This window comes from Salvia miltiorrhiza, chromosome 1 (genome assembly GCF_028751815.1).
Source record: "Salvia miltiorrhiza cultivar Shanhuang (shh) chromosome 1, IMPLAD_Smil_shh, whole genome shotgun sequence".
NCBI classification, from domain to species: Eukaryota; Viridiplantae; Streptophyta; class Magnoliopsida; order Lamiales; family Lamiaceae; genus Salvia; species Salvia miltiorrhiza.
In genome coordinates this window covers 75,693,307-75,719,136 of record NC_080387.1, presented here as the reverse complement: position 1 = coordinate 75,719,136, position 25,830 = coordinate 75,693,307, and the positions used below count along the sequence as shown (strand labels likewise).

The window sequence follows — 25,830 nt, the reverse complement described above, 5'->3', positions numbered from 1 at the left end:
AATTTTTACATTATAGCAAATTAAATCATATCGTACGTGGCATCGTATAATCACCATATTCTGATTTTCCTCAATTTTCATTCATTCTTTCTTTTTCTTTTTTTTTTCTTTTATAAATTTTTAATCAATTTCCATATCTAAAAAAAGATTTATCTTTGTACCGCGCCAGCTTCTCTTCTCCGCACCAAGTGCGGACGGCATTTTTGAAGGGCGCGTGCAATGCACAGCCCTTTAAATAATTAAAAAAAAACAATTTTACTATTTTTTAATTAATTATTTTTTTATAAAAATCACTTAAAAACATAATGTATAATCTGATGTCCGTGGGCTCACGGATGAATCTAAACGAATTATTAAGGAATACTGCATTTTCTTCTCTCTTCTTGTGATGGGTAGCATCGAGCCCAAGTCTAATTTAAATAAGACAAATACTTCTTGCTATTGGGACTTTAATCAAACAGTTGGTTATTTTAGGGATCTTGCTGCTGGCGGGATGGTGTGGGGTTGGCCCTCTCTTCCGGCGTCACTTGCACTTGTGTGGGTCCCTGCTGCATTTTGACGAATAGGTGGTGTGCGTCACTTGCACTTGTCTGGGTTATTAATTTTTAAATTTCAATAGGAAGTACTCATGTAATATTTCAAACCACCTCATAAATCTATCAAAAATTTACCCATTTTACATTTAACAATTTTGACCTTTTAAATATACTAGCGGAAATGAAGTGCATTCGCACGTTAAAATGAACTATTTTAATAAATACTTTTATGAGTGTAAATTTATATATTTAATTTAATTTATTTTATTTTATAGTAATATTTATCATTTTAATACATTTTCTGAATCAATTATCGGACCATGTTTGAAAATTATGATTAGTACTCATAAACTTGAAAAAATTGATATGAAATTATTTTATTTAATCTTTGCATAATAATTAATTATAATTCCAATGGTTCTAGCAAAATTAAACTTCTAATAAAATTAATAACTAAATCCTACGTAATGTAATTAAATAAAAAATTGTAATGGATGTGGATGAAGAGTTCTAATGAATAAGACTACTTAAATAAATATTAAAATATGAAACGTAAATTATAATATATTTTTAGATTTATTATATGTATAATATATTAAATTACACAATTAACCTTAAATTTAGTATATATGAGGGATATAAAAGGCAAATCAAATTTTGTAAAACAAGACTCTTTTATGAGTAATAGGTATAGATATAGATTTACATGGAAGTATGTAATGAAGTATTAGTGGTGATCCCTAGAAAAAATAATGTTAGTTATTTGGGCTATTAATGAGCAGCTTTTTTTTTACATAATTAATACACGATATTGACGGTTGATTTTGTTAGTGTATTAATTTGAGTTTTGCATAACTTAGAGCACCTAATTCTAAATTTAGGCTAAAACAATTGAAAATGAGATAAAAAAAATGCATCCAGCAGATTCCCCAAATTGGATGGGGCCCACAAAATTTTTTACACTTACCTAAATTCAATCTTAAATTTACGCCCACCCTAAACTTATTTTAAGTTTATAATTAGTAGGGCCCACACATAATTATTGTTTTTATGTAGAAAATAGAAGATCTGGTGTATGCATTTATAAAATCGAGATCCTAAAATTAAATAGGAAAGCTTTAGGGAAGAAATATAGGAGCATAATTTAGGGGATCTACTGGATGCATTTTTTTATCTCATTTTCAATTGTTTTGACCTAAATTTAGAGTTAGTGATGCATTTAGGTGATCTGCTGGGAGTGCTCTTATGACTTTAATTTTTCTCTAATTTACAAAATTGTCATTCAAATCAATTTCAAATCGAAAGTTGTCCTTAATATATTATAGATTATAAATTATAGATTAAAGTGAAATAAGAGTTTCATTTTTTATAAAAGGGTTAAGTATCAAATAAGCCCTTAACGTGAAAACCCTTATTACATTGCCGACTCTATGGCAAAGGGGTATCAAATAAACCCCTATCGTAATTAATTTTGAACAATTACACCCTTAGACCTAACGTCCACTTAACAACCGTTTACTTATTATTATTATTTTTATTTATATTTTCAATTTTAGTTGTGTGTTGTACCAATTTGCTTTTCAATAATATGTGCATTTGAATCTTAAATCGTTTCATCATAATTATACTTTATTATTTAAAAAAATTACTTTATTCATGTAATTATATAAATTTTATTGAAGTAAAATATAATACAAACATTAAAATACATAAATAATATAAATATATATATACTATATACATATATGTGTGTGTGTGGTATAAGTATGTCTTGTGGTAAATGTAGTAATAATAATAGTGAGATCCATGACTAATTAAATATGAGGTAGTACTATAGAGGAAACAATATGAATTAGTTGAAAAATGAGATAGTTTATGAGGTGGCACACATGTAGTTCCATTATGGGTAGTACTATAGTGGATGCCTCTCTCTCTCTCTCCATAGGGTACGTATCAATTACATTTGCCTATTAGTAGTAAAATATTTAATTGTAGGGGTTTTTTTAGTATATATTAACTGATTAATCTATGAGGTAGATCCTGTGTTCGATGGAATGATCTTGGATGAGAATTATATAGAAAGTTTTGTGTTTTATAATTAACGCTTTTGTGGATTTTTTTAAAAGTTGTTAAACTAAACTAATTAATCATCTATTGAAGATTATATGATGCTTGCGATGATTCAGTGCAAATTAAAATATATATAAGTGCATGTACGAAAAGATAAAATGCAATTTAATTGTCATTATCTAGAAGAGTATGTAGGGAAAAATATATAATAGAGTGCAAATTGATGAAATAGCGGCTTTATTAAAAAGAAAAAGAAAAAATATAAAAGAAAAACCATTGAAAGCACAAAGAGAGCGGATTCAGGGTCGAACCTCATTAAAACCTACTTAAAGAAAACCCCGTCAGATTTCTGACCAAGAAGAAATCAATCGGCAGAGGTCACACAGAAGCTCCGGATTAACCATCGCCTCCCCGGGACTCATGCCCATGAAAGCAAAAATAGAAAAATCCCAACGCCTGCGAGACGTGAAACGCCAGGTCGCATGCCAATGCATGCTCCCAATGCTCAAGCACTCCATAAAAATAAAGGCCGCGAGTGTCACTCCGAAACCACCCAAAGACCAGATCCCAAACAGAAAGCACCATAAAAATAAGAGAACCCCCACGCACTCCATGTGTTCGAAAAAATGCAATTTAATTTTTTCAAAGATAAGAGTACAGAGCCCAAAGCTTTTTAAGTACAATAACTTTGGTCGTTTTGTAAATGTAGGACAAAATTTTTCGATCTTGTTATTGTAGGAAAAATTTTCAAAATTCGGCATAACTAGGACAAATTTTCAAAATTCAGCGTAAGTAGGACACAGTGTAAATAAATACTGTGTCGTGTCAACAGACAAGGGGACTTGGCACTCGTACGCCAATGTTACCGATATAATCTGGCATCCAGAGCGACATACTCTGTCGTACCGTTCCCTTCCCACTCCTTCCGACGAGGATCTAGCAAATTTTGAAAAACTCAACTTTTTCCATTCTCAAAAACCCTTCGTTGTCAAAAATTTAGTGGAGAGTAATTCAGCCCTGACGACAAACGGGCTGTTCTCCCGCTTTCCTGAGTCCAAGATAGGTAATGATGTTATTTCTGCTCTGGCTTTTCCCTGCTTTCCAACAACTGTTTTGCTGAATAATATTACTTGTTGTTGTTTCATATTCTCTTTTAATCATGAAAATTTATAAATAGATATCTTATTTTAATGAATGAAGGCAATAACAAAAATTTAAGATAAATTTTCATGATTAAAAGAGTAAGAATAATTCTTTATTCTCAATTTAAATAGAAGTTCTTATTTAAACTTCATATAGGGAGAGAGGCCGTGACAAATAAAATTTAAGTGTTGTATGATAAAAGTTGGAAAAATGGGAGAAAGAAATATATTGAGAGAGAAATATCTAGCTAGGTAGGGTAATTAATGTAAATGCAAAAAGAGAGATGAGATGGGCAAATGGCAATGGAGTGAATGGACGATCTAAGTCCACGATCATCATCTGCCTTCCTCTTGTAGTGTATGTGTGACAACGACTTATACATAAATGGTCATTAAATGCCAAATTATTTGCATATATATATATATAGGTAATGGGTAACCAGTTGCGGATCCAGGATTTTTAAATAGGGGGTACTGAAAAATAATCTAATAAACATAAATATAAACGATACTTTAATATTAAAAATAGTACATTTCAAAATATTGTTCAAAAATACAAAAATAAAAACTATTATATAATTATCCAATTTATCATGTGGACTCAGGCAAGTGATAATTTTGTGGTTTTAATTTAGTTAGTAATATTTTTTTTATTCATTTTTTTTGAAGTATTTCTATTAATTAACCATTCCTATTCCCAATATAACCCAATTCGGCCGTCATTTTAAAGTAGAATTGAGGCCCACCAAAATCAAAACAAAATTAAAGAAATTTTCTCTCACCTACTGTTGGAGAACTTTATGGAATACATAATACATGGTATTTTTGTTATAACACATAATAGTATTACTTAAAAAATTTTGGGGGTACAGTCGTACCCCCACTGCCCCACTCTGCATCCGCCCCTGTGGGTAACAAATCCTTGCCAATTCAAGGACTGATAAAGACCTCAACATTCCACTTTTTTCATCTCTCTCTTTTTAATTCTACTACTTTCATCATAATTTTATAAACAATCAATTGAGATGTATATATACACGTCACTACTGTCAAATTATGCAACGACATGGATCATACCGGAAATTAATACTAAAATAAGAACAATTTTTAGCCTTTGGATCATTAAGATTTACGATTGATTCATCATTTTGTTAAATGAATTTAAGGTCATGTGTTCGAATCTCATAGAAAGTTAAAATTTTAATTTTCGAAATTCAAACACTTATACAGTAAATTCGGACATGTTTTACATAAAATTCAGACGTTTTCGTTAGTTTTTATTTTATATTTTAAGAGGGGTTTATAGCTTAGCTCAAACCAATATACTAGCATATAGCAGTGAAGCTTTCAATAGAATATACTAGTATCTAAACTTATTCGTTGACCGTGAGTTGAGGTTATCTATTTTTTAAGGTTTTAAAGGATTTTTTTTAATGGTAAGAAGTGTATACATGTGTTTTTTTAATTTAATACTCTTTACGTCCATAAAAAATAGTTCTAGTAAGAAACGACACAGGTCTTAATAAAAATTTTATTGTATTATGAATGGAAAAAATTAAGTGTCTCACTTTATAATGATAATTAATTATATTGTGAGTGGAAAATAAGGCCCATCAGGCACTATGTGATAAATATTTTTCAAAAATAGAAAGACATTAATTTTTGTGGACGATGAGAGTATTAAATAAAAAGATACATACAACTAAACACAAAATGAATGTTATTGAATGAAAAATGAATAAAATAAATAACGGTATATGCATTTTTACGATAATACTCCCATCATGATGTGAAAAAAGGAAAGAGAAAAAGAAAGTGGCATTTTGCATAAAATACATATGAATTGTCCAATTTTTTATATAAAAAATCACATACTAAAATGACAAAATTAAAGAAACATTGATGGTGTACAGAAGGAAGAATAGTTTAAATAAAAGAAACCCATGCTGGTTTTCTTATGAATCATGGTGAGCCTTGTGTAAGTAAGACTCAATTATTTTACAATACGTGCGGATTGATATAATTAATTAATCCTAAATTGTTGAGGCTGCAGAGGGCGGTTCACAGAGGGGCATATCTGGGGGCGGAGGCAACATCTTCTCATTGGGGCCTTCCCCGTCCCTAACGATGAACGCCATCTTCATTCCCCAACTGTGATGACGCTCATAATGACAGTGCATGAACCACACTCCTACGCGCATAATATTGCAACTTTAATTACTTAATAAGCTATGAGACTCTTGCTTAACTTTAATTTATAAAGGAAAAGGAGATGGGAACTGAACCTGGATTGTTAGCCTTAAATCTGATAGCGCTCCATCCATTTTTTGGAACGGCAACCATGTTCCCCAACGGCGGGTCAATGAGATTAAAGTTTGGCGGATCCGTGTTTGGGTCGAAGTTCCCGTATCCAGATCCGACAACGTAGAAGCTGTGTCCATGTAAATGCATGGGATGATCGACTCCATCGCCAACGCCATAGTCGGTGCCTTGAAGCACCATCTCGACTTCCGAGTTGTAGTCCAACATGTACACAGCCGTTCCGGATTGGGCGGGCGCCACATTCCCCCGCCTATAACCTTCCGTGAAGTCGAATATTATTGGTGTCATCGCTGGGAAATTGGGCTTGAAAACTCCTCTGATCCCTTTGTAATAGGCCTCAAGAATATTTTGGGTTTCGGGCAACGACATGGTCACGTTGTTCATGCTGGCCCGCAGCATGTAGCCGAACACGCAAGAATTTGTGGGACAGGGCCACGTATTGATGGAGAGAGTGACGAACATGTTGTGGGTGATGTTCATAGGAACTTTGATGGGGTAGTTGTCGTCGGCGAGGCTTCTGAGCTTGTTGCTGAAATGGGTGGACTTGGCCTCGTCGATCTCAGGGAAAGATGGAAGCACCGGTGATGAGGGCCGAGGCCGGGTGTAGTTACCGACGTAGTCCATGATTCCTGTGGCGGGGATGTAATTATACCCCACGGGGCCGGCGTATACTCTGGCGGCCATGTAATAACGGCCGGGCGGCTGGTTGGCTTCCACAAGGAAATCTATGGTCTGGCCGGGGGCGATCGCGATGTGATCGGTGTTCAGCGGCTTCGTGTAGGCGCCGTCTGTCCCCACCACCGTCAAGTTGTGGTCCTTGATTTTGAAGTACATAATGAAGTTCATCATTGCGTTAACCATTCTGATCAGGTAAGTCTTGCCCGGCTGCACACTCAACTTCAATGTATCTGCATTGCATCAAACCAAACCACATTACTAAGAATATTGAGTCAGGAGGTTTTTTAGGACAATAACATAGGTTGATTTGAAAATTAGGATAATAACTTTTAAACTTGTAAAAATAGGACACTAATTAATAAGCGTTGCACCCGCATGACATTTCTGGGCCAATTATAGAATTTTCGAACTTTTTCGCACGGACCAAGCACATGACAACCCGTACGGAGGGGTTGATTATGTGGCAAGCACGTCATTTTTACGGCTCAAGATAGGATGTCATGTGCTAGGTCCATGCGGGAAAGTCCGAAAGTTCGATAATTCGGCACGAGATTTTAGAAGTTGTAGATTAGTGTTTTAAGTGTGTAATAATAAAGTGATAAAGTAGGAGAGAGAATCTAATAAAGTGATAAAGTAAAAAAGAGAATATAATAAAGTGATAAAGTTGGAGAGAGAAGATAATAAGGGAATACTTAATTAGTGTTAATTTAAGTGTTTTAAATTCCTTATTTTTGCCAAATATATAAATGTATCATCTTCGTTGGGACGGGTCGAAAAGGAATATGTAGCATCTTGGACGGGACGAAGGGAGTCTTTTGACTTCTATTTGTTTGGATTCTACCTTGTTCTGAGCAGGGATACTGGTCGCCAGGTTGACCATTCATGAGGAAAGCATCAGACAATTGGGCACTCCCTCCTCCGGCTATAAAATCCTCGTAAATTTGTTGCACATCATCATTCCACCACTCTCCTGCATGCAACATTTATTAATTATTCCGAATCTATAGAATTCCAACACAATTAATTAATATTGGTCGAGAATTTTAATTATACCTAGTAAGATGGGAAGTTGAGCATGAGGCTTAGGGAAAGGATAAGTGTGTGTCTTGGGCGGTAGAATGACGATGGCTCCATACACAGTAGCTCGAGCCCAATCGATGTGGGCGTGCCAAAACAAAGTGCCTTCTTCGTCGGAGAGCAGAACTCGTTGTCGAAAGCTTTTGCCGGGAGTAATAGGACACTGCGTGACAGCGTCGACGCCATCTGTCCATGGATATCTCGGCATTTTTACTCCATGCCTGAAATCGATCGCCATATATATATGCTTATATATGATGATATATGATCAGTTTCATGCAAATGCTTTAAGAAACAAGGAAGATAGTAAAATAGGACACTTAATAAAAAACGAAGGGAGTATATGAGTTTGAAATGCTTGAATTTGACGTACCAATGGATAGTAATATTTGCATCGGCACGATTAATAACATCGACTACCACCAATTCTCCCCTTCTTGCATATATAGTTGGCCCTGGGAATTGCCCGTTTACCGTTAGCATGCTTTTGGTGGTGCATAGCCTTGTGTGTGAAGTTCTTCTCACCTGCAAACTTACACTTCCAATTAGCTACCTTTTCTATAAATAAAAAACAAAATCAATTAATATTATTAGCATGCATGGGGAACATACTTCAAACTTATGATGAACTAAAGCATGGACTGGAGCTATAATAATACCAAGGTAGCACAGCATGAAAACCTTATGAAAAAACATTTTTTTTCAGTGGTGTGTATTTATTTCCTTTTTCTTCTCCGTATTTATAATGTTGATTCTACCTTACATCTCCTCTCATTTATTTCTGAATTAACGTACGTGAGTATTTAATTCTTTCACGTGCATGACTTTCACTTTCTATATTACTCTGGAATAAGGGTCTCACATTTTATGTGAGAGTTAAAATAATTAAAGTGAAGTAAGGGCCCCACCTACTTTTACTAATAATAGAAATGGATACCAAAATGTGGGACGGCCAAAAAAGAAAAATTGGATACTAAAGACTGGAAAGAATGGAGTATATTGGACTTGATAATTAGTAATTTCGAAATACTTGATCCAACTACAAGAAAAGAGATGGTTAAAAATTTGATCAAGTGCATGCAGAAGAGCTAGACAGCTCATTACAAGACTCTTCTAGTTGTAATTATAAAAGTTACTCCCTCCTCTCTCTCCATCCACGAAAAAATTGTCGCTTCTATTTATAAATGTTTCACACGATTCTACTCGCATTTAAACTAGAATCTTACTCATTTACTAATTTCATTCACATTTTATTAAAACACGTGTCATTCACAATGTCACAAGTTTTTGTAAATGGAATGAGTACTTTTTTTTACAATTAAATCTTTATTCATTAATTAGTTTTTATTATCTATTTTACAAATTGTATAGCTCTTAAAATAGTCCATATATATATATATATATATATATATATATATATATATATATATATATATATGTATGCAGTATACTTGGGACCATCCATATTATACAGTATTCTTCTTTCCCAATTTTGGTGTCTTATGATCAATTTCTTTTAGTTTTTAATTATTTTTTGTTCAATTTCAACTATTTTACGATTTGACAGCTATCGGTCAAGAGTTCATCTGACCAGTGGATGGATAGATCATCTAGCCACCCGGGTAGTCAGATCGTTCTCTTTTTCAAATTTTTCTTACACATTTATGATTGATAGCTGTCAATCGGTCAAATGTGTAAGACTTTCAAAAAAATCAAGCAAAACCATCAACATTAAACGTATTTAAAGAATACGGCTTAAGAAATAAAAGATGACATTTTTTATATATAACGTAAGCAATAGAGCATTTTAAATTTTCACTCTTACCTGACACTACCACAGAGCATTTTAAATTTTCATTCTTACCTGACACTACCACGGTACCACCTAAGGTTGTAAATAATTCGGCTTGAAAAAAGCTCGTTCGAAGCTCAATTCGATAGTAAACGAGCAAAACTCGAGCTTGATTTCGAGCTCGAGCATGACAGTACTCAACTCGTTGAGCTCGCGAACATGTTCGGATTCGATTGTTCGCGAACATGTTTGCGAGCCAGTTCACAAACCTTCAGTCGAGCCTTCAATCGAGTTAGTGCACGAGCCTTAAACTATTCGAGTTTGAGCTCTAGTAACATATTAATTTAAAAGCTTTTCTTAAATTTATAACGAATTCGAGCTCGAACATCATATATACGAACATCTAACGAGCTCGAACTTAAGTTCGACATTATCGAGCATCATTCGAACCGAGCTCGGTAAATGGGTGACGAACCGAGTTTGATCAACAAGATAAAAGCTCGAATCGAGCTCGAACATCCGAATATTTAAACGAGCCGAGCTCGAGCCGCGCCTGCTAGTATTCGGTTCGGCTCGGCTCGTTTACAGCCCTAGTACCACCCATAGGAAAACAAGAGAAATGCGCACCAAATTAGAAATAGAGAAAACAGATCCCCAACTTGATGTACCACTTTATGTTTTATTTTTAATTTTGTTTATTTTCTTATATATTTTTTCTTCAATTTTAACTTTGTATTCTTTATTTTAATTTTGTGATTATTAACTAGGATTTCTTCCTTCAATTTAGGGTATATAATTATTTTTTATCATTTAATTTTACTTTTAATTATTAGCTAATAATAGGTTGATAAATTCAAAGTCATGATATACACTCCCTCTGTCCCGCTATTTATGGCACGTTTCTTTTCGACACGGAGATTAAGGAGAAGAAAATTAATGGATTAATAGTGTGTTTAACAATTTGTTCAACACCAATTGTTCATTGAAAACTTATGCAAAACCAAAAACAAAAAATCGAAACACAATAATCTGCCCAGCTATTGAAACAAACTCAACAACAAAAGAGATCTACCCTGTTATTGAAGACAAGAGAAAAAAAAAATCGAAACTCATATTATCTACCCTTTGAACAAAGAGATCTACACAAAATAAAACCTAGATATTGAAAGTCCTATGAACCTCCCCTCACTGCAACTAATGAAAAAAAAAATCATCAACATTTATAGAAAATCCTATTAATCTCCCAAAAAAAATCTCAACAATGACAGCAGGACGGACTGGCGTTGAGCCGCTACTAGAGTTTTACTCGGATAGGGTGGATGTCCGACGGGTCTGCGGATGGCGGACAGATCTGGCGCCACACCGATGGAGGTGATGGAGGGGATTGACGGCGAAACGGCGAAAGAAGGCTACAGTGGAGGCGGAGAAAGCGGAACGGCGAAACGGCGGAGGCGGTGCTAGGGTGGAAGAGTCAATGTTCTTCACAATACCCCAGGTTTCACCGGATACAGCAAAAGCCTAAGAAAAATATATTAACAAAATAAAAATACCAGAATCTAAGTCATTAATTTTTAGATGCCAATAATAATTTAGCTTAAAGTCTAATCTAGATGGACGAAACGTGCATATTAACTGAATCACTCCATAGAATTGCACCATTTTTTTCGAATTTTTTATGAATATAGGATGGCTGTAGTTGATATGTGTGTTGTTTGGGTATAAACATTAGTCGGCGTCTGCATTCGTGCCTTAGGAGACGGATAATGGATTTCTGTATAACAATTTCAATAAGGAATGTTTTTCTCATTTGCAACGTGTCAACATCTGAGCGTGTAGTAGCTACACCTAATATACTCAACTGATAGATTGTAGTTAGTAGCTATACCTAACCTTCAATAAGCATGTAAATGCAGAACCCCAACTTCTCGGATGTCAGAAATTCACATTTATTGCGACGTTGAAATAAATAAATCAAAAGATTAGAATCAACCCCATCTTCTATATATTATAGCAAAATAAATCTTATACTACGTGGCATCGTATAATCACTCCATTCTAATTTTCCTCAATTCTCATTCATTCCTATTTATTTATACATTTCTAATCAATTTTTACATTATAGCAAAATAAATCATATCCTATGACATCGTATAATCACTTCATTCTAATTTTCCTCAATTTTTATTCATTCTTATTTTTTTATAAATTTTTAATCAATTTCCATATCTAAAAAAAGATTTATTTTTGTATTTTATTTTATTACATCATACACACAAATTAATATGTATATACATAATACGTTTATATATAGATGTATTCACTTAAATAATATATAATATTAACTTCACACATAATCTAAATAAATAAATTTTATTATTTATTTTATCTCGATAAAAATTAGATTTACATATTTAACAAAAAAAAAATAGGGGTAATTATCTGTAAATCCATAACGTTTACACGAAATTGGTTTTTACTCCTATTTTAAAAAATATGCCTCTAAATACATAACCTTTCATTTTTGTCTCGTTTTTATCTGGTGATCGATTTTTCTTACACCGACGTCGGAAATGACACGGTGGCAATTTAGGACATGTGGAAAAAAAATAATAAAAAAAAAACATCCACATCATCATCTTCCCCACTCCCAAACCATAACTTCCCCTCTCCCCAAATCGTCGGCGCACCCTGCCGCCCCCTCCCCCTCCAGACCCCGTCTGCCCCTCCCTCATCCCCAAATCTCGTCTGCCCCACCCTCGTCAAGCTTTCAATGGCGAAATCGCCAGATTTTTGATTCACAACAAAGCTCGTCAGTCGAAACGGAGCTCGCCTGCTATGCTACTCCTTCTGAACCGGATGTCGCCGCCGAGAAACGAGCTAGCTAGAGTTTAGATCTGAGGGTGTATTTATGTGCAGATGGGCTGCCATAGCTAGGGGTGGCACGGTACGGTATACCTTATTAAATCGACCATACCTTATATCTTACCTTTATCTCCGGTATGGAGAAAATTCATACCTTTACCTTACCTTTACCTACGGTATACCTTAGTTCGGTATACCTTAAGTACGGTATGGAGAATATACAAAACCTTTACCGTACCTTTATTTCGGTATACCTTACCGAATTTCGGTATACAGTACTTTCACGGTATACCGCACTTTAACGGTATACCAAAATAATCGGTATTATCAAAATCGAAAAAATTCAATTGGTATACCGTACTTTATATTCGCATACTTGTATGCATTCATGTAATATATAATAAATTATATAAATGTTATAAGTTACATATAATTTATATGTTAGAAGTAATATTATTTATAATATAATACTAATATTATAACTATGCTATTATATATGTAACTATTATAAGTTAGATGTATAATTTATTGTAAAACAATAATTTTAGTTATATATTAGTATAACTATACTATAATATCAAAATAAATAATTTTATTTTATTGTATAACTTATACTATATACTATATTTTATTTATTTTTGTATCATTTGATGATATTTATAAATTTATAAGTTATACAGTATATACTATATACTATATAGATGTTATAAGTTATATGAGATTTATAAGTTAGATGTAATTTAAGTTATAATATAATATCAATATTAATTATAGCTATGCTATTATATACATAGATGTTACACGTCAGATGTATAATTTATTGCAGAACAATAATCTTAGTTATATAATATAGAATATTATATTATAACTGTACAATAATCTTAGTTATATAATATAGAATATTATATTATAACTGTGTTATGATATCAATATAAATAATTCAGTTATATTAAATTATATAACTTACATACTATATTATATTTTATTCACTTTTATATCATTTGATGATATTTATATTCGCATACTTGTATGCATTCATGTAATATATAGTAAATTATATAGATGTTATAAGTTACATATAATTTATATGTTAGACGTAATATTATTTATAATATAATACTAATATTATAACTATGCTATTATATATGTAACTATTATAAGTTAGATGTATAATCTATTGTAAAACAATAATTTTAGTTATATATTATAACTATACTGTAGGGTGCGGTTATAGTGAGAACCACAATTATCGTGAGAACATAAGAACCAATAAAATTACTGCATCTGCTATACAAATTAATGCATCCGCTATTAAATTTAATGCATCCGAAAAAAATATTTTTTTTGCTCCCTTCAGGATTCGAACCCAGCACCTGCATCCATCCACCGTAGATCTTGATGATCGAATGGCTTAAAATGGTTCTCCGTTCTTATTTTATTAGTGGTTCTTATTTGAACTTCTCCCCTATACTATAATATCAAAATAAACAATTTTATTTTATTGTATGACTTATACGTACTATATACTATATTTTATTTATTTTTGTATCATTTGATGATATTTATAAATTCATGTACAATTGTATATATTCACATAATATAGATTATATACATCATTTTATAAAATTTATAAATATTTTTAAAAATATAGACATAAAAATAAATATTATATATTTTAAAATATAGATTTTGATACGATATATACCGCGATTTTCGGTATACCAATATATACGGACAACTGCGGTATATCAGAATAAGGTATGATACCGCATCACCGGTATATGCAGTAATATTCGGTATACCAGTAATACGGTATCATACCGTATTCTGGTATATACCTTTAATACGGTATTTATTGATTTTTTCGGTATATACCGCGGTATCGGTATACACCGGTATACCCCGGTATTTGGAAAATCCATACCTTTACCTTACCGTAAATCTTCGGTACGGTATCATACCTTACCAAAAAAACCGGTATACCTTAAATTCGGTATTTTACGGTATTTTACGGTACGGTATGACCGGTATACCGAGTTTTCGGTATATTTTTCCAGCCTTAGCCATAGCTTCATACCTCGGATTCATATACATTGTATTTTATTTGCCACATGAACTTGAGATTTGCATTGTATTTTATATTTTACCTACATTACATTCTCTCATGTTTTCTAAAAATTTTCAACTCTTTTTTCACTCAAATAAAGAAAAAAAAAACTTTATTTTTCCACTTTATTATTCTTACAATTTATTTTATTTTATATGTTCTAATTATGTAACATTATTAATTAATAAATACATACTACAATTTATAAACAACCAAATATTTGCTATCTATGTGCTTCAAACATAAATAGACCTCCTAAATCTACCAAACGTGTATATAATTAATCTAGGATTTTGAGAATCATGATCATTATTGTATATCGTCCATCTTATAATTATTTAACTCGAACTTGATTATTGTATATCTTCAATCTTTGGATTTTGACAATAGTGTTGGTATTGATATATTTTTTTTGATAAATTAAACAAGTTATAAAGAAATTTAAAGATCGTGCGACGAAAAATCGAATCCAAGACCTCAGCTCTTGAGTTTTAATCTTCTACCACTAGGTCAATACACACACTGTTGGTATTGATATTTGGTTTCTATGTTTGTGTATGTAAGACTATGTAATTTATAGATGCTTTAAGGCTTCTGCATAGCATTTTGGTCTTAAAATGACTTGTAGTGATACCATGTACTATCATTTTTTTCGACAGAATAACAGTATTAAATAAATAAATTTAAACGTCGCATCATGGTGAACTCGAATCTAAGACCTTTGTTCTTAGGCATTAACGTCTATACCGCTCGACTAATACACGCACATGATACCATGTACTATCATTTTTTAAACAAAATAACAGTATTAAATAAATTAATTTACATGCTTATTTTGATGTGTGTGTCTTGGGCGGTAGAATGATGATGGCTCCATATATACACAGTAGCTCGAGATCAATTCCAATTATATCCTTGCAATTGATGTAAATTACATTTACTTTGCTTTTTATATATATAAAGATTAACCCAACTTTTATTACTCCATTTGTTTGGATTTTATCTAGAGAGCCTACCTTGTTTTGAGCAGGGATACAGGTCGCCAGGTTGAGACCATCTCCAATGGTACACCAAAATCCATTTTGGTGTACCAAAACCTCTCCAATTGTACACTAAACTCAAATCCAAAATGAGTTTTGGGCCACCATATGAATAGTATTACACCAAATTTGGTGTGACACTATTCACTACACCAAAACACTTTATAGACTTTTAGGAATTGCAAACTAACCCCTCTGCTTGCTTGATATAGAGAATCCGTCGAATTGAGTGTTGCATGCTAGTGTTGAAGAAGACGCTCTGTGTTTTCTCAAAATGAAGAAGACGACTTTTTCAATTTTGTAGTGCTATGCATTTAATTATAATTTAGTGCTTTGTATCTGAATTTATTGTGCTCCTACAATGGGCTCTCAATAATTCTTTTGTTTTGTTAATTTCGTAGCGTTTTGTTTTAAGGAATGAACGTTAATTTATTTTATTTTGTTAATTTCGTAGCTTTAAATGATTAGAATGAAAGTTATAAAAATAGAGTTTTAATTTGCAACAACAAAATAGATTAATTTTTAATTACATGACATATTAAAATGTATAATACAAGAATAATTAAAATAATATTAATAATATAAATACCACATGACATAAAAACAGCATAACTAAAATTACACAACATAATAATAATAAAGTTTAGTAATATTTAATGAATTTTAGTTTAAAGTTTAATTTTTTTTGCTTATTTAATAATAATAATAATAATAATAATAATTAATTTCCGTATAATATTTATTTTAATATGAAATTATTAATTAAAAAATTGGGGCAAATGTATAATTTAAAAGAAATACATAGGTATGATTGAAGAAGTATAAAAAGTAAGTGGAAAAATAATATTTAAAGAATATTCTTTTGGTTTGAGTTTAGTGTAAATGGTTGGATAAAAATTACTGTTGGATGTGACTTGGGTGTGAGGCTTAGGGATAGGAAAAGTGTGTGTCTTGGTCTCCAACTTTAATCAAACGTATGTATGATTGATATTTTGTAACAAAAGGAAAACGTGGCTACGAATGTCTAATTAATAGTCGGCCCGCGAGGTGGTACCGTGGTGGTCACTACTGACTCCGAATCATTTATTGACCAATTAGGTGTATGAAAGCAACGGGTAGGATCGAGACTAAGGCGGGTTGTGAGTTATTTTTATAAAAATAATTATTATTATAAGAAAAAAATAATTATCGATATAAAAAAATACAGTATAATGTTTTTCTTCACGTGGATTATTACTAATTTTTATCACAACAATAATTACTTTGAATTATCCGGCCCAAACCCGCTCCCCAGTCCTGTGAAATGGAAAATGGGTAAATTTTTGATAGATTTATGAGGTGGTTTGAAATATTACATGAGTACTTCCTATTGAAATTTAAAAATTAATAAACCAGACAAGTGCAAGTGACGCACACTACCTATTCGTCAAAATGCAGCAGAGACCCACACAAGTGCAAGTGACGCCGGAAGAGAGGGCCAAGCCCACACCATCCCGCCAGCAGCAAGATCCCTAAAATAACCAACTGTTTGATTAAAGTCCCATAGCAACCATTGCGAAATCTAAAATAACCGAGCCACATAAACCGCTATCTCCAAACCCATTCTAACTCTTTGGTGCGGAGACAACCATATTGATCGATTTCCAACAAGCAGTATTTGTCTTATTGAAATTAGACTTGGGCTCGATGCTACCCATCACAAGAAGAGAGAAGAAAATGCAGTATTCCTTAATAATTCGTTTAGATTCATCCGTGAGCCCACGGACATTCCAAACGAGCACATTCATCAGATTATACATTATGTGTCCTATTAGTCCCGGCAAGAGGTTTCGACAACGAATTCTGCTCTCCAAGGAAGAAGGCACTTTATTTTGGCACGCCCACATCGATTGGACTCGAGCTACTGTGTATGGCGCCATCATCATTCTACCGCCCAAGACACACACTTTTCCTTTCCCTAAGCCTCACGCCCAAGTCACATCCAACAGTAATTTTTATCCAACCATTTACACTAAACTCAAACCAAAAGAATATTCTTTAAATATTATTTTTCCACTTACTTTTTATACTTCTTCAATCATACCTATGTATTTCTTTTAAATTATACATTTGCCCCAATTTTTTAATTAATAATTTCATATTAAAATAAATATTATACGGAAATTTATTATTATTATTATTATTATTATTATTATTATTATTATTATTATTATTAAATAAGCAAAAAAAATTAAACTTTAAACTAAAATTCATTAAATATTACTAAACTTTATTATTATTATGTTGTGTAATTTTAGTTATGTTGTTTTTATGTCATGTGGTATTTATATTATTAATATTATTTTAATTATTCTTGTATTATACATTTTAATATGTTATATACGTTTGTTTTTTTTTTGAAATATAGTCGTTTGCAGCAGTTAAAATTTCAGCCATGCATATGGTTTTAAATAATTCACTATTCGTTCCTATTTTATGTCATAATTAAGTTTTATGCGTATTTTTGTTTGATATCGCCTCCCCGGGACTCATGCCCATGAAACCAAAAATAGAAAAATCCCAACGCCTGCGAGACATGAAACACCAGGTCGAATGCCAATGCATGCTCCCAATGCACAAGCACTCCATAAAAATAAAGGCCGGAGTATTGATAAAGGCCGCGAGGGTCACTCCGAAACCACCCAAAGACCAGATCCCAAACAGAAAGCACCATAAAAATAAGAGAACCCCAACGCACTCCATGTGTTCGAAAAAATGCAATTTAATTTTTTCAAAGATAGGAGTACAAAGCCCAAAGTTTTTTTAGGACAATAACTTTGGCCGTTTTGTAAATGTAGGACAAAATTTCTTGAGCTTGTTATTGTAGGACAAATTTTCAAAATTCAGCAGAAGTAGGACACGGTGTACAATAAATATTGTGTCGTGTCAATGGACAAGGAGACTTGGCACTCATACGCCAATGTTACCGACATACTCTGGCATCCAGAGCGACATACTCTGTCATACCGTTCCCTTCCCGCTCCTTCCGACGAGGATCTAGCAAATTTTGAAAAACTCAACCTTTTCCATTCTCAAAAACCCTTCGTTGTCAAAAATTTAGTGGAGAGTAATTCAGCCCCGACGACAAACGGGCTGTTCTCCCGCTTTCCTGAGTCCAAGATAGGTAATGATGTTGTTTGTGCTCTGGCTTTTCCCTGCTTTCCAACAACTGTTTTGCTTAATAATATTACTTGTCGTTGTTTCAGATTCTCTTTTAATCATGAAAATTTATAAATAGATATCTTATTTTAATGAATGAATGCTCAATTTAAATAGAAGTTGTTATTTAAACTTCATATAGGGAGAGGGGCCGTGACAAATAAAATTTAAGTGTTGTACGATAAAAGTTGGAAAAATGGGAGAAAGAAATATATTGAGAGAGAAATATCTAGCTAGGTAGGGTAATTAATATAAACGCAAAAAGAGAGATGAGATGGGGAAATGGCAATGGAGTGAATGGACGATCTAAGTCCACGATCATCATCTGCCTTCCTCTTGTAGTGTATGTGTGACAACGACTTATACATAAATGGTCATTAAATGCCAAATTATTTGCATATAGCAGTGAAGCTTTCAATAGAAATTACTACTCCCTCCGTCCCATTTATAATGGGATTTTACTGTTCGGCACGGAGATTAAGAAGAGTAGAATTAAGGGAATTAGATGTGTAGTGTTATTTTAATTAAAACACACACAATCACACACACTCCCTCTCTCTCTGCCTCACCGGTACACGGCGGCGCCGCCTCGTCGGCTCCTCTCCGTCCCCCCGTCCTCTCTCTCCCTCTCTCCATGGCAGAAACCAAACAAAAATTAAAAATTCTTCCCAAAATTGAAGAAATTGCATAAACCAAATCGAAGAAATCGAAGAAACCAAACAAATTTTTCAGAAACCAAATCGAAGAAACCAAACAAATTTTTTAGAAACCAGATCGAAATTAATTCCAAACAAGTTTCAAAATTAAATCCCCAAATCGGAGCCCTATATTCCCAAATCCACGGCCTCCTCTCGAATCCACAACTCCACAAATCGGAGCCCTAGAGAAGGGCGGTGCGCTGGAGGAAGGAGAAGATGGACGGCGGACGTGGACGCGGGATGAAGGAGAAGATGAACGGCGCGCCTCTTCTTCTTGTCGGCGGCGCCGCCCTCCTTCGGCGACGCGGGTGCGACCGGGTGGTGGGGGGCGCGAGGGCGGTGGTGGCGACGGGCGGTGGTGTTTGAAGAGAGATGGGAGGCAGGCGGCGACTGGTAGGGGGGAGGAGAGAGAGAGAAAGAGAGAGAGAATAGAGTTAGGCGGTGGAGTATGATTTATTTAAGGGTAATTAGTGAGTATTTTAATGCTTAATCCACCCCTTATTTTTTCCCAAAAAGGAAACGTGCCATGAATGCATGGGATGATCGATTCCATCGCCAACACCATAGTCAGTGCCTTGAAGCACCATCTCGACTTCCGAGTTGTAGTCCAACATGTACACAGCCGTTCCGAAATGGGCGGGCGTAAAATTCCCCGGCTTATAACCTTGCGTGAAGTTGAATATTATTGGTGTCATCGCTGGGAAATTGGGCGTGAAAACTCCTCTGATCGCTTTGTAATAGGCCTCAAGAATATTTTGGGTTTTGGGCAACAACATGGTCACGTTGTTCATGCTGGCCAGCAGCCTGTAGACTAACACGCAAGAATTTGTGAGACAGGGCCACGTATTGATGGAGAGAGTGACGAACATGTTGTGGGTGATGTTCATAGGAACTTTGATGGGGTAGTTGTCGTCGGCGAGGCTTCTGAGCCTGTTGCTGAAATGGGTGGACCTGGCCACCCCATCGTCGAACTCAGGGAAAGATGGAAGCACCGGTGATGAGGGCCGGGGCCGGGTGTAGTTACCGACGTACTCCACGATTCCTGTGGTGGGAATGTAAATATGCCCCACGGGGCCGGCGTATACTCTGGCGACCATGTAATAACGGCTGGGCGGCTGGTTGGCTTCCAGAAGGAAATCTATGGTCTGGCCGGGGGTGATCGCGATGTGATCGGTGTTCAGCGGCTTCGTGTAGGCGCCGTCCATGCCCACCACCGTCACATTGTGGTCCTTGATTTTGAAGTACATAATGTAGTTCATCATTGCGTTAACCATTCTGATCAGGTAAGTCTTGCCCGGCCCAACTTCAATGTATCTGCATTGCATCAAACCAAATTAATTAGTAAAACTTTTACTCCCTCTGTCCCGGTCAAGATAATAAAGTGATAAAGTAGGAGATAGAAGATAATAAGAGAATACTTAATTAGTGTTAATTAAGTGTTTAAAATTCCTTATTTTTGCCAAATATAGAAATGTATCATCTTTGTTTGACTCCTATTTGTTTGGATTTTACCTTGTTTTGAGAAGGGATAGAGGTCGCCAGGTTGACCATTCACGAGGAAAGCATCAGACAATTTGGCACCGATTCCTAGGTCTATAGAATCCTCGTAAACTTGTTGCACATCATCATTCCACCACTCTCCTGCATGCAACATTTATTAATTATTTCGAATTTAATTATACAAACTCATAATTAAGAATTTTAATTCGAGTCCAATCGATGTGGGCGTGCCAAAACAAAGTGTCTTCTTCGTCGGAGAGCAGAATTCGTTGTCGAAACCTTTTGCCGGGAGTAATAGGACACTGCGTCACATGGTCGACGCCATCTGTCCATGGATATCTCGGCATTTTTACTCCATGCCTGAAATAACCATATATGCATGCGTACGGTTATATATGATACTCCCTCCATTTTTTATTAAGTGTCCCCAGCCGTCAAAATACACATACCAATAAAATAAGATATTTACTTTGTAACTTTACTAATTATCATAATGAATGTATATATACAACTAATTATTATATTCATACAAGTATTAAATACTCTCAAATTTTTACGTACGAATGGATAAAAAACGGAGGGAGTATATGAGTTTGAAATGCTTTAATTTGACGTACCAATGGATAGTTATATTTGCATCGACACGATTAATAACATCGACTTCCACCAATTCTCCCCTTCTTGCATATATAGTTGGCCCCAGGGACGGAGCCTGGATTTTTTTGGGGGGGGGGGGCTGAACGCGCCCCCGGAAATTTTTTTGGGGACATTCAGTACATTTTAGACATTTTTATAATAATAATAATAATAATAATAATAATAATAATAATAATAATAATAATAATAATAATAATAAACATTTTCATAAATAATATAGTTCTAATACATTTGAAATAACATAGCTATAAAAGTTCAATACATTACAAATAACCTAAGAATAAATACTTGGTGAACTAGTTGTTTCTGTTTGAGAAAGTGATGACAATTGATTGCGACGTGTACTCATCGACTGAAAACGTTGCAATATCTTCTCATTATCTTTTTGAATTTGTGGAGAAGTCATTTGACTATTACCAGAAGCATTTGAACCCAAAACTTTGGAAGCAACATCATTATGATCACTATACCAATGAAGCAACTCAAGAAAATTACCTCGATTTGAAGAACTAGTTGACTCATCGTTTCCACGAAAAGACATTCCTTGCTTCAATAGAAAACGACTCACATCCAATGAAGCCGTCAAACGAGCGCGGTAAGCAACATCCAACTCACGAGCTTGTGATCTAAACATAGATGCCACACTATGTCTTTGATCTTTAAAGGCTTCAATTTGCATTCTGGCATTGTTGTGACAACTATCTGCATTTCCAATATGTTCTGCAAATTCAACCAAGGCCTTCTTCCAATTGCTAAATCCTGTCTTGGTAAATGCATCTGCTCTATACTTACTCGCTTTATCCTGTGGCTTGAAAAGATAACACCAAAAGCAAAAACAAGCGTCTTTTGCAACACTATACTCTAACCACACAAACTTTTCATACCACGCATCTTGAAAACTCCTTAATTGAGTGCCGAATTCAGTCTTCGGATATGTATGTCCAACTACTTGACAAGGCCCCATAGACCAATATTCTCTACGTACTTGATCTCGAATAGCAATATCAAACTCATCAATTGGTTTCCTTAATCCCGGATCACGAACATATTCATTAAAATTTGTTTCAGTTTCCACATTTTCTTCAACTTCTACATTTGCTTCAGCATTTGCTCCAATAAAAGGTGTAATTGAACAACTTGAAGATTCACCTCTACGTTTTTTGGAAAAAAAACGTTCCATTTCCTATAAAATTAAATTAATTCAAACTAATAAATTGATTGCTAAGCTGAAATTAATAGATAAATAAGTCATACCCTATTAATAAACGAAATTAATTCACAAATTAATAGATGAAATGGAGAGTGGAATTAATTGAATGTCATAATCACAATTCTCAAATTAATAAATGAAATTAATTGATTCACAACAAAAATTAAGTCCACTGACTCCACCGTCCAACTGTCCAAGGTGGAATAGCAATTTTCAAGGTGGAATGTCATTATCAGTTTATCACAATTCATAAAATTGACTCCCATCTCTAAAATGGAAGGTGGAAACCGTGGAATAGCTGTATGGGTTTCATCTCACAATTCACAAATAAAATTCGCATATGCTAATTTCAACAAACTACCTCTTGATCTCTAAAATGGAAGGTGGAATCAGCAGATTCAGCACAGTGGTGGTGCCGTGGTGAACCGGTGGTGCGACGGCGGTGGCGCGAGCGGCAGGTGGTGGCGGCGCAAGGTGGGTTCAGGCTGGGTGGGTTCTCGCGGCCAGGGTTTGTGAGTCTGTGACGCTGCCCCGTTTTTAGTTTTCGTTTTATATATATATATATATATATATATATATATATATATATATATATATATATATATAATTATTAAAAAAAATTAAAATTTGGGGGGGCTCTAAGCCCCCCCCAGCCCCCCTGGCTCCGTCCCTGGTTGGCCCTGGGAATTGCCCGTTTACTGTTAGCATGCTTTTGGTGGTGCATAGTCTGGTGTGTGAAGATCTTCTCACCTGCAAACTTACACTTCCAATTAGGTACCTTTTCTATAAATAAAAAACAAAATCATGATGATGGAGCCGTAATGATACCAAGGTAGCACAGGATGAAAACCTTAAGCTTCCTAATGAAAAAACATTTTTTTCAGTGGTGTGTATTTATTTCCTTTTTCTTCTCCGCGTTTATAATGTTGATTCTACCTTACATCTCCTCTCATTTATTTCTGAATTAACGTACGTGAGTATTTAATTCTTTCACGTGCATGACTTTCGCTTTCTATATTACTCTCCCTCCGTCCCGGCTTTTGGTATCCAGTTGAGAACGGCACGGGTTTTAATAAAGTGATTGATGTGTTGTGAGTGGAATAAGTGTCCCACATTTTATGTGAGAGTTAAAATAATTAAAGTGGAGTAAGGGCCCTACCTACTTTTATTAAATAGATACCAAAATGTGGGACGACCAAAAAAGAAAAATTGGATACTAAAAACTGGGACGAATGGAGTATATCGGACTTGATAATTAGTAATTTGGAAATACTTGATCCAACTACAAGAAAAGAGATGGTTAAAAATTTGATCAAGTGCATGCAGAAGAGCTAGACAGCTCATTACAAGACTCTTCTAGTTGTAATTATAAAAGTTACTCCCTCCTCACTCAATCTACGAAAAAATTGTCGCTTCTATTTATAAATGTTTCACACGATTCTACTCACATTTAAACTGGAATCTTACTCATTTACTAATTTTATTCACATTTTATTAAAACACGTGTCATTCAATGTCACAAGTTTTTGTAAATGGATTGAGTACTTTTTTTTACAATTAAATCTTTATTCATTAATTAGTTTTTCTAAGTAAAACACGTTTCATTCACATTATAATTAGTTTTTCTTGATTTTAAGATGTCTTATCTCTATCTTAATAATAAATTCGATTTTAATTAACATATGGCTTGTCACTGTCACAATAATAAATACCAATGAATAAAATATGGCAGAATACCTAATACATTTTAAAATAAATATATACTCGATCGATCAATCAAAACATAACCAACATAAAACTTTTTATTATATTTAAAATAGTTGAATATTAATTATTATCTATTTTACAAATTGTATAGCTCTTAAAATAGTCCATATATATATATATATATATATATATATATATATATATATATATGCAGTATACTTGGGACCATCCATATTATACAGTATACTTCTTTCCCAATTTTGGTGTCTTATGATCAATTTCTTTTAGTTTTTAATTATTTTTTGTTCAATTTCAACTATTTTACGATTTGACAGCTATCGGTCAAGAGTTCATCTGACCGGTGGATGGATAGATCATCTAGCCACCCGGGTAGTCAGATCGTTCTCTTTTTCAAATTTTTCTTACACATTTATGATTGATAGCTGTCAAATCGGTCAAATGTGTAAGACTTTCACAAAAAACCAAGCAAAACCATCAACTTAAGTTCGACATTATCGAGCATCATCCGAACTGAGCTCGGTAAATGGGTGACGAACCGAGTTCGATCAACAAGATAAAAGCTCGAGTCGAGCTCGAGCCGAGCTCGAACACCCGAATATTTAAACGAGCCGAGCTCGAGCCTGCTAGTATTCGGCTCGGCTCAGCTCGTTTACAGCCCTAGTACTACCCATAGGAAAACAAGAGAAATGCGTAGAAATAGAGAAAATAGATCCCCAACTTGATGTACCACTTTATGTTTTATATTTAATTTTGTTTATTTTCTTATATATTTTTTCTTCAATTTTAACTTTGTATGCTTTATTTTAATTTTGTGATTATTAACTAGGGTTTATTCCATCAATTTAGGGTATATACTTATTTTTTATCATTTAATTTCACTTTTAATTATTAGCTAATAATAGGTTGATAAATTCAAAGTCATGATATATACTCCCTCTGTCCCGCTATTTATGGCACGTTGCTTTTCTACACGAAGATTAAGGAGAAGAAAATTAAGGGATTAATAGTGTGTTTAACAATTTGTTCATCACCAATTGTTCATTGAAAACTTATGCAAAACCAAAAACAAAAAATCGAAACACAATGATCTGTCTAGCTATTGAAACAAACTCAACAACAAAACCTAGATATTGAAAATCCTATGAACCTCCTGTCACTGCAACTAATGAAAAAAAAATCATCAACATCTATAGCAAATCCTATTAATCTCCCA

At 33.9% G+C, this 25,830-nt stretch overlaps 2 protein-coding genes across 3 annotated transcripts in view; both read right to left on the bottom strand.

Annotated features, from left to right (window-relative positions):
* Positions 1 to 5,569: 5,569 nt before the first annotated feature.
* LOC131006261 (laccase-15-like) overlaps positions 5,570 to 25,830 on the bottom strand; it is a 43,728-nt gene continuing 23,467 nt past the window's right edge. Inside the window, exons 1-6 of one of the 2 annotated variants that reach the window (XM_057933445.1) lie at positions 8,438 to 8,598; positions 8,199 to 8,350; positions 7,802 to 8,046; positions 7,590 to 7,718; positions 6,034 to 6,978; positions 5,570 to 5,939 (exon numbers count right to left, since the gene is read on the bottom strand). In XM_057933445.1, coding sequence (XP_057789428.1) covers positions 5,782 to 5,939; positions 6,034 to 6,978; positions 7,590 to 7,718; positions 7,802 to 8,046; positions 8,199 to 8,350; positions 8,438 to 8,521 — 1,713 coding nt within the window. In that variant the 5' untranslated portion in view covers positions 8,522 to 8,598 and the 3' untranslated portion in view covers positions 5,570 to 5,781. Of the gene's footprint in view, positions 5,940 to 6,033; positions 6,979 to 7,589; positions 7,719 to 7,801; positions 8,047 to 8,198; positions 8,351 to 8,437; positions 8,599 to 25,830 lie in introns of those variants that run through there. The other variant, XM_057933443.1, reaches the window with a different exon arrangement.
* Positions 19,982 to 20,836, bottom strand: LOC131006269 (laccase-15-like). Its single transcript, XM_057933461.1, has one exon. The coding sequence runs from the start codon at positions 20,794 to 20,796 to the stop codon at positions 20,002 to 20,004; it is 795 nt and encodes a 264-aa protein (XP_057789444.1). The 5' UTR covers positions 20,797 to 20,836; the 3' UTR covers positions 19,982 to 20,001.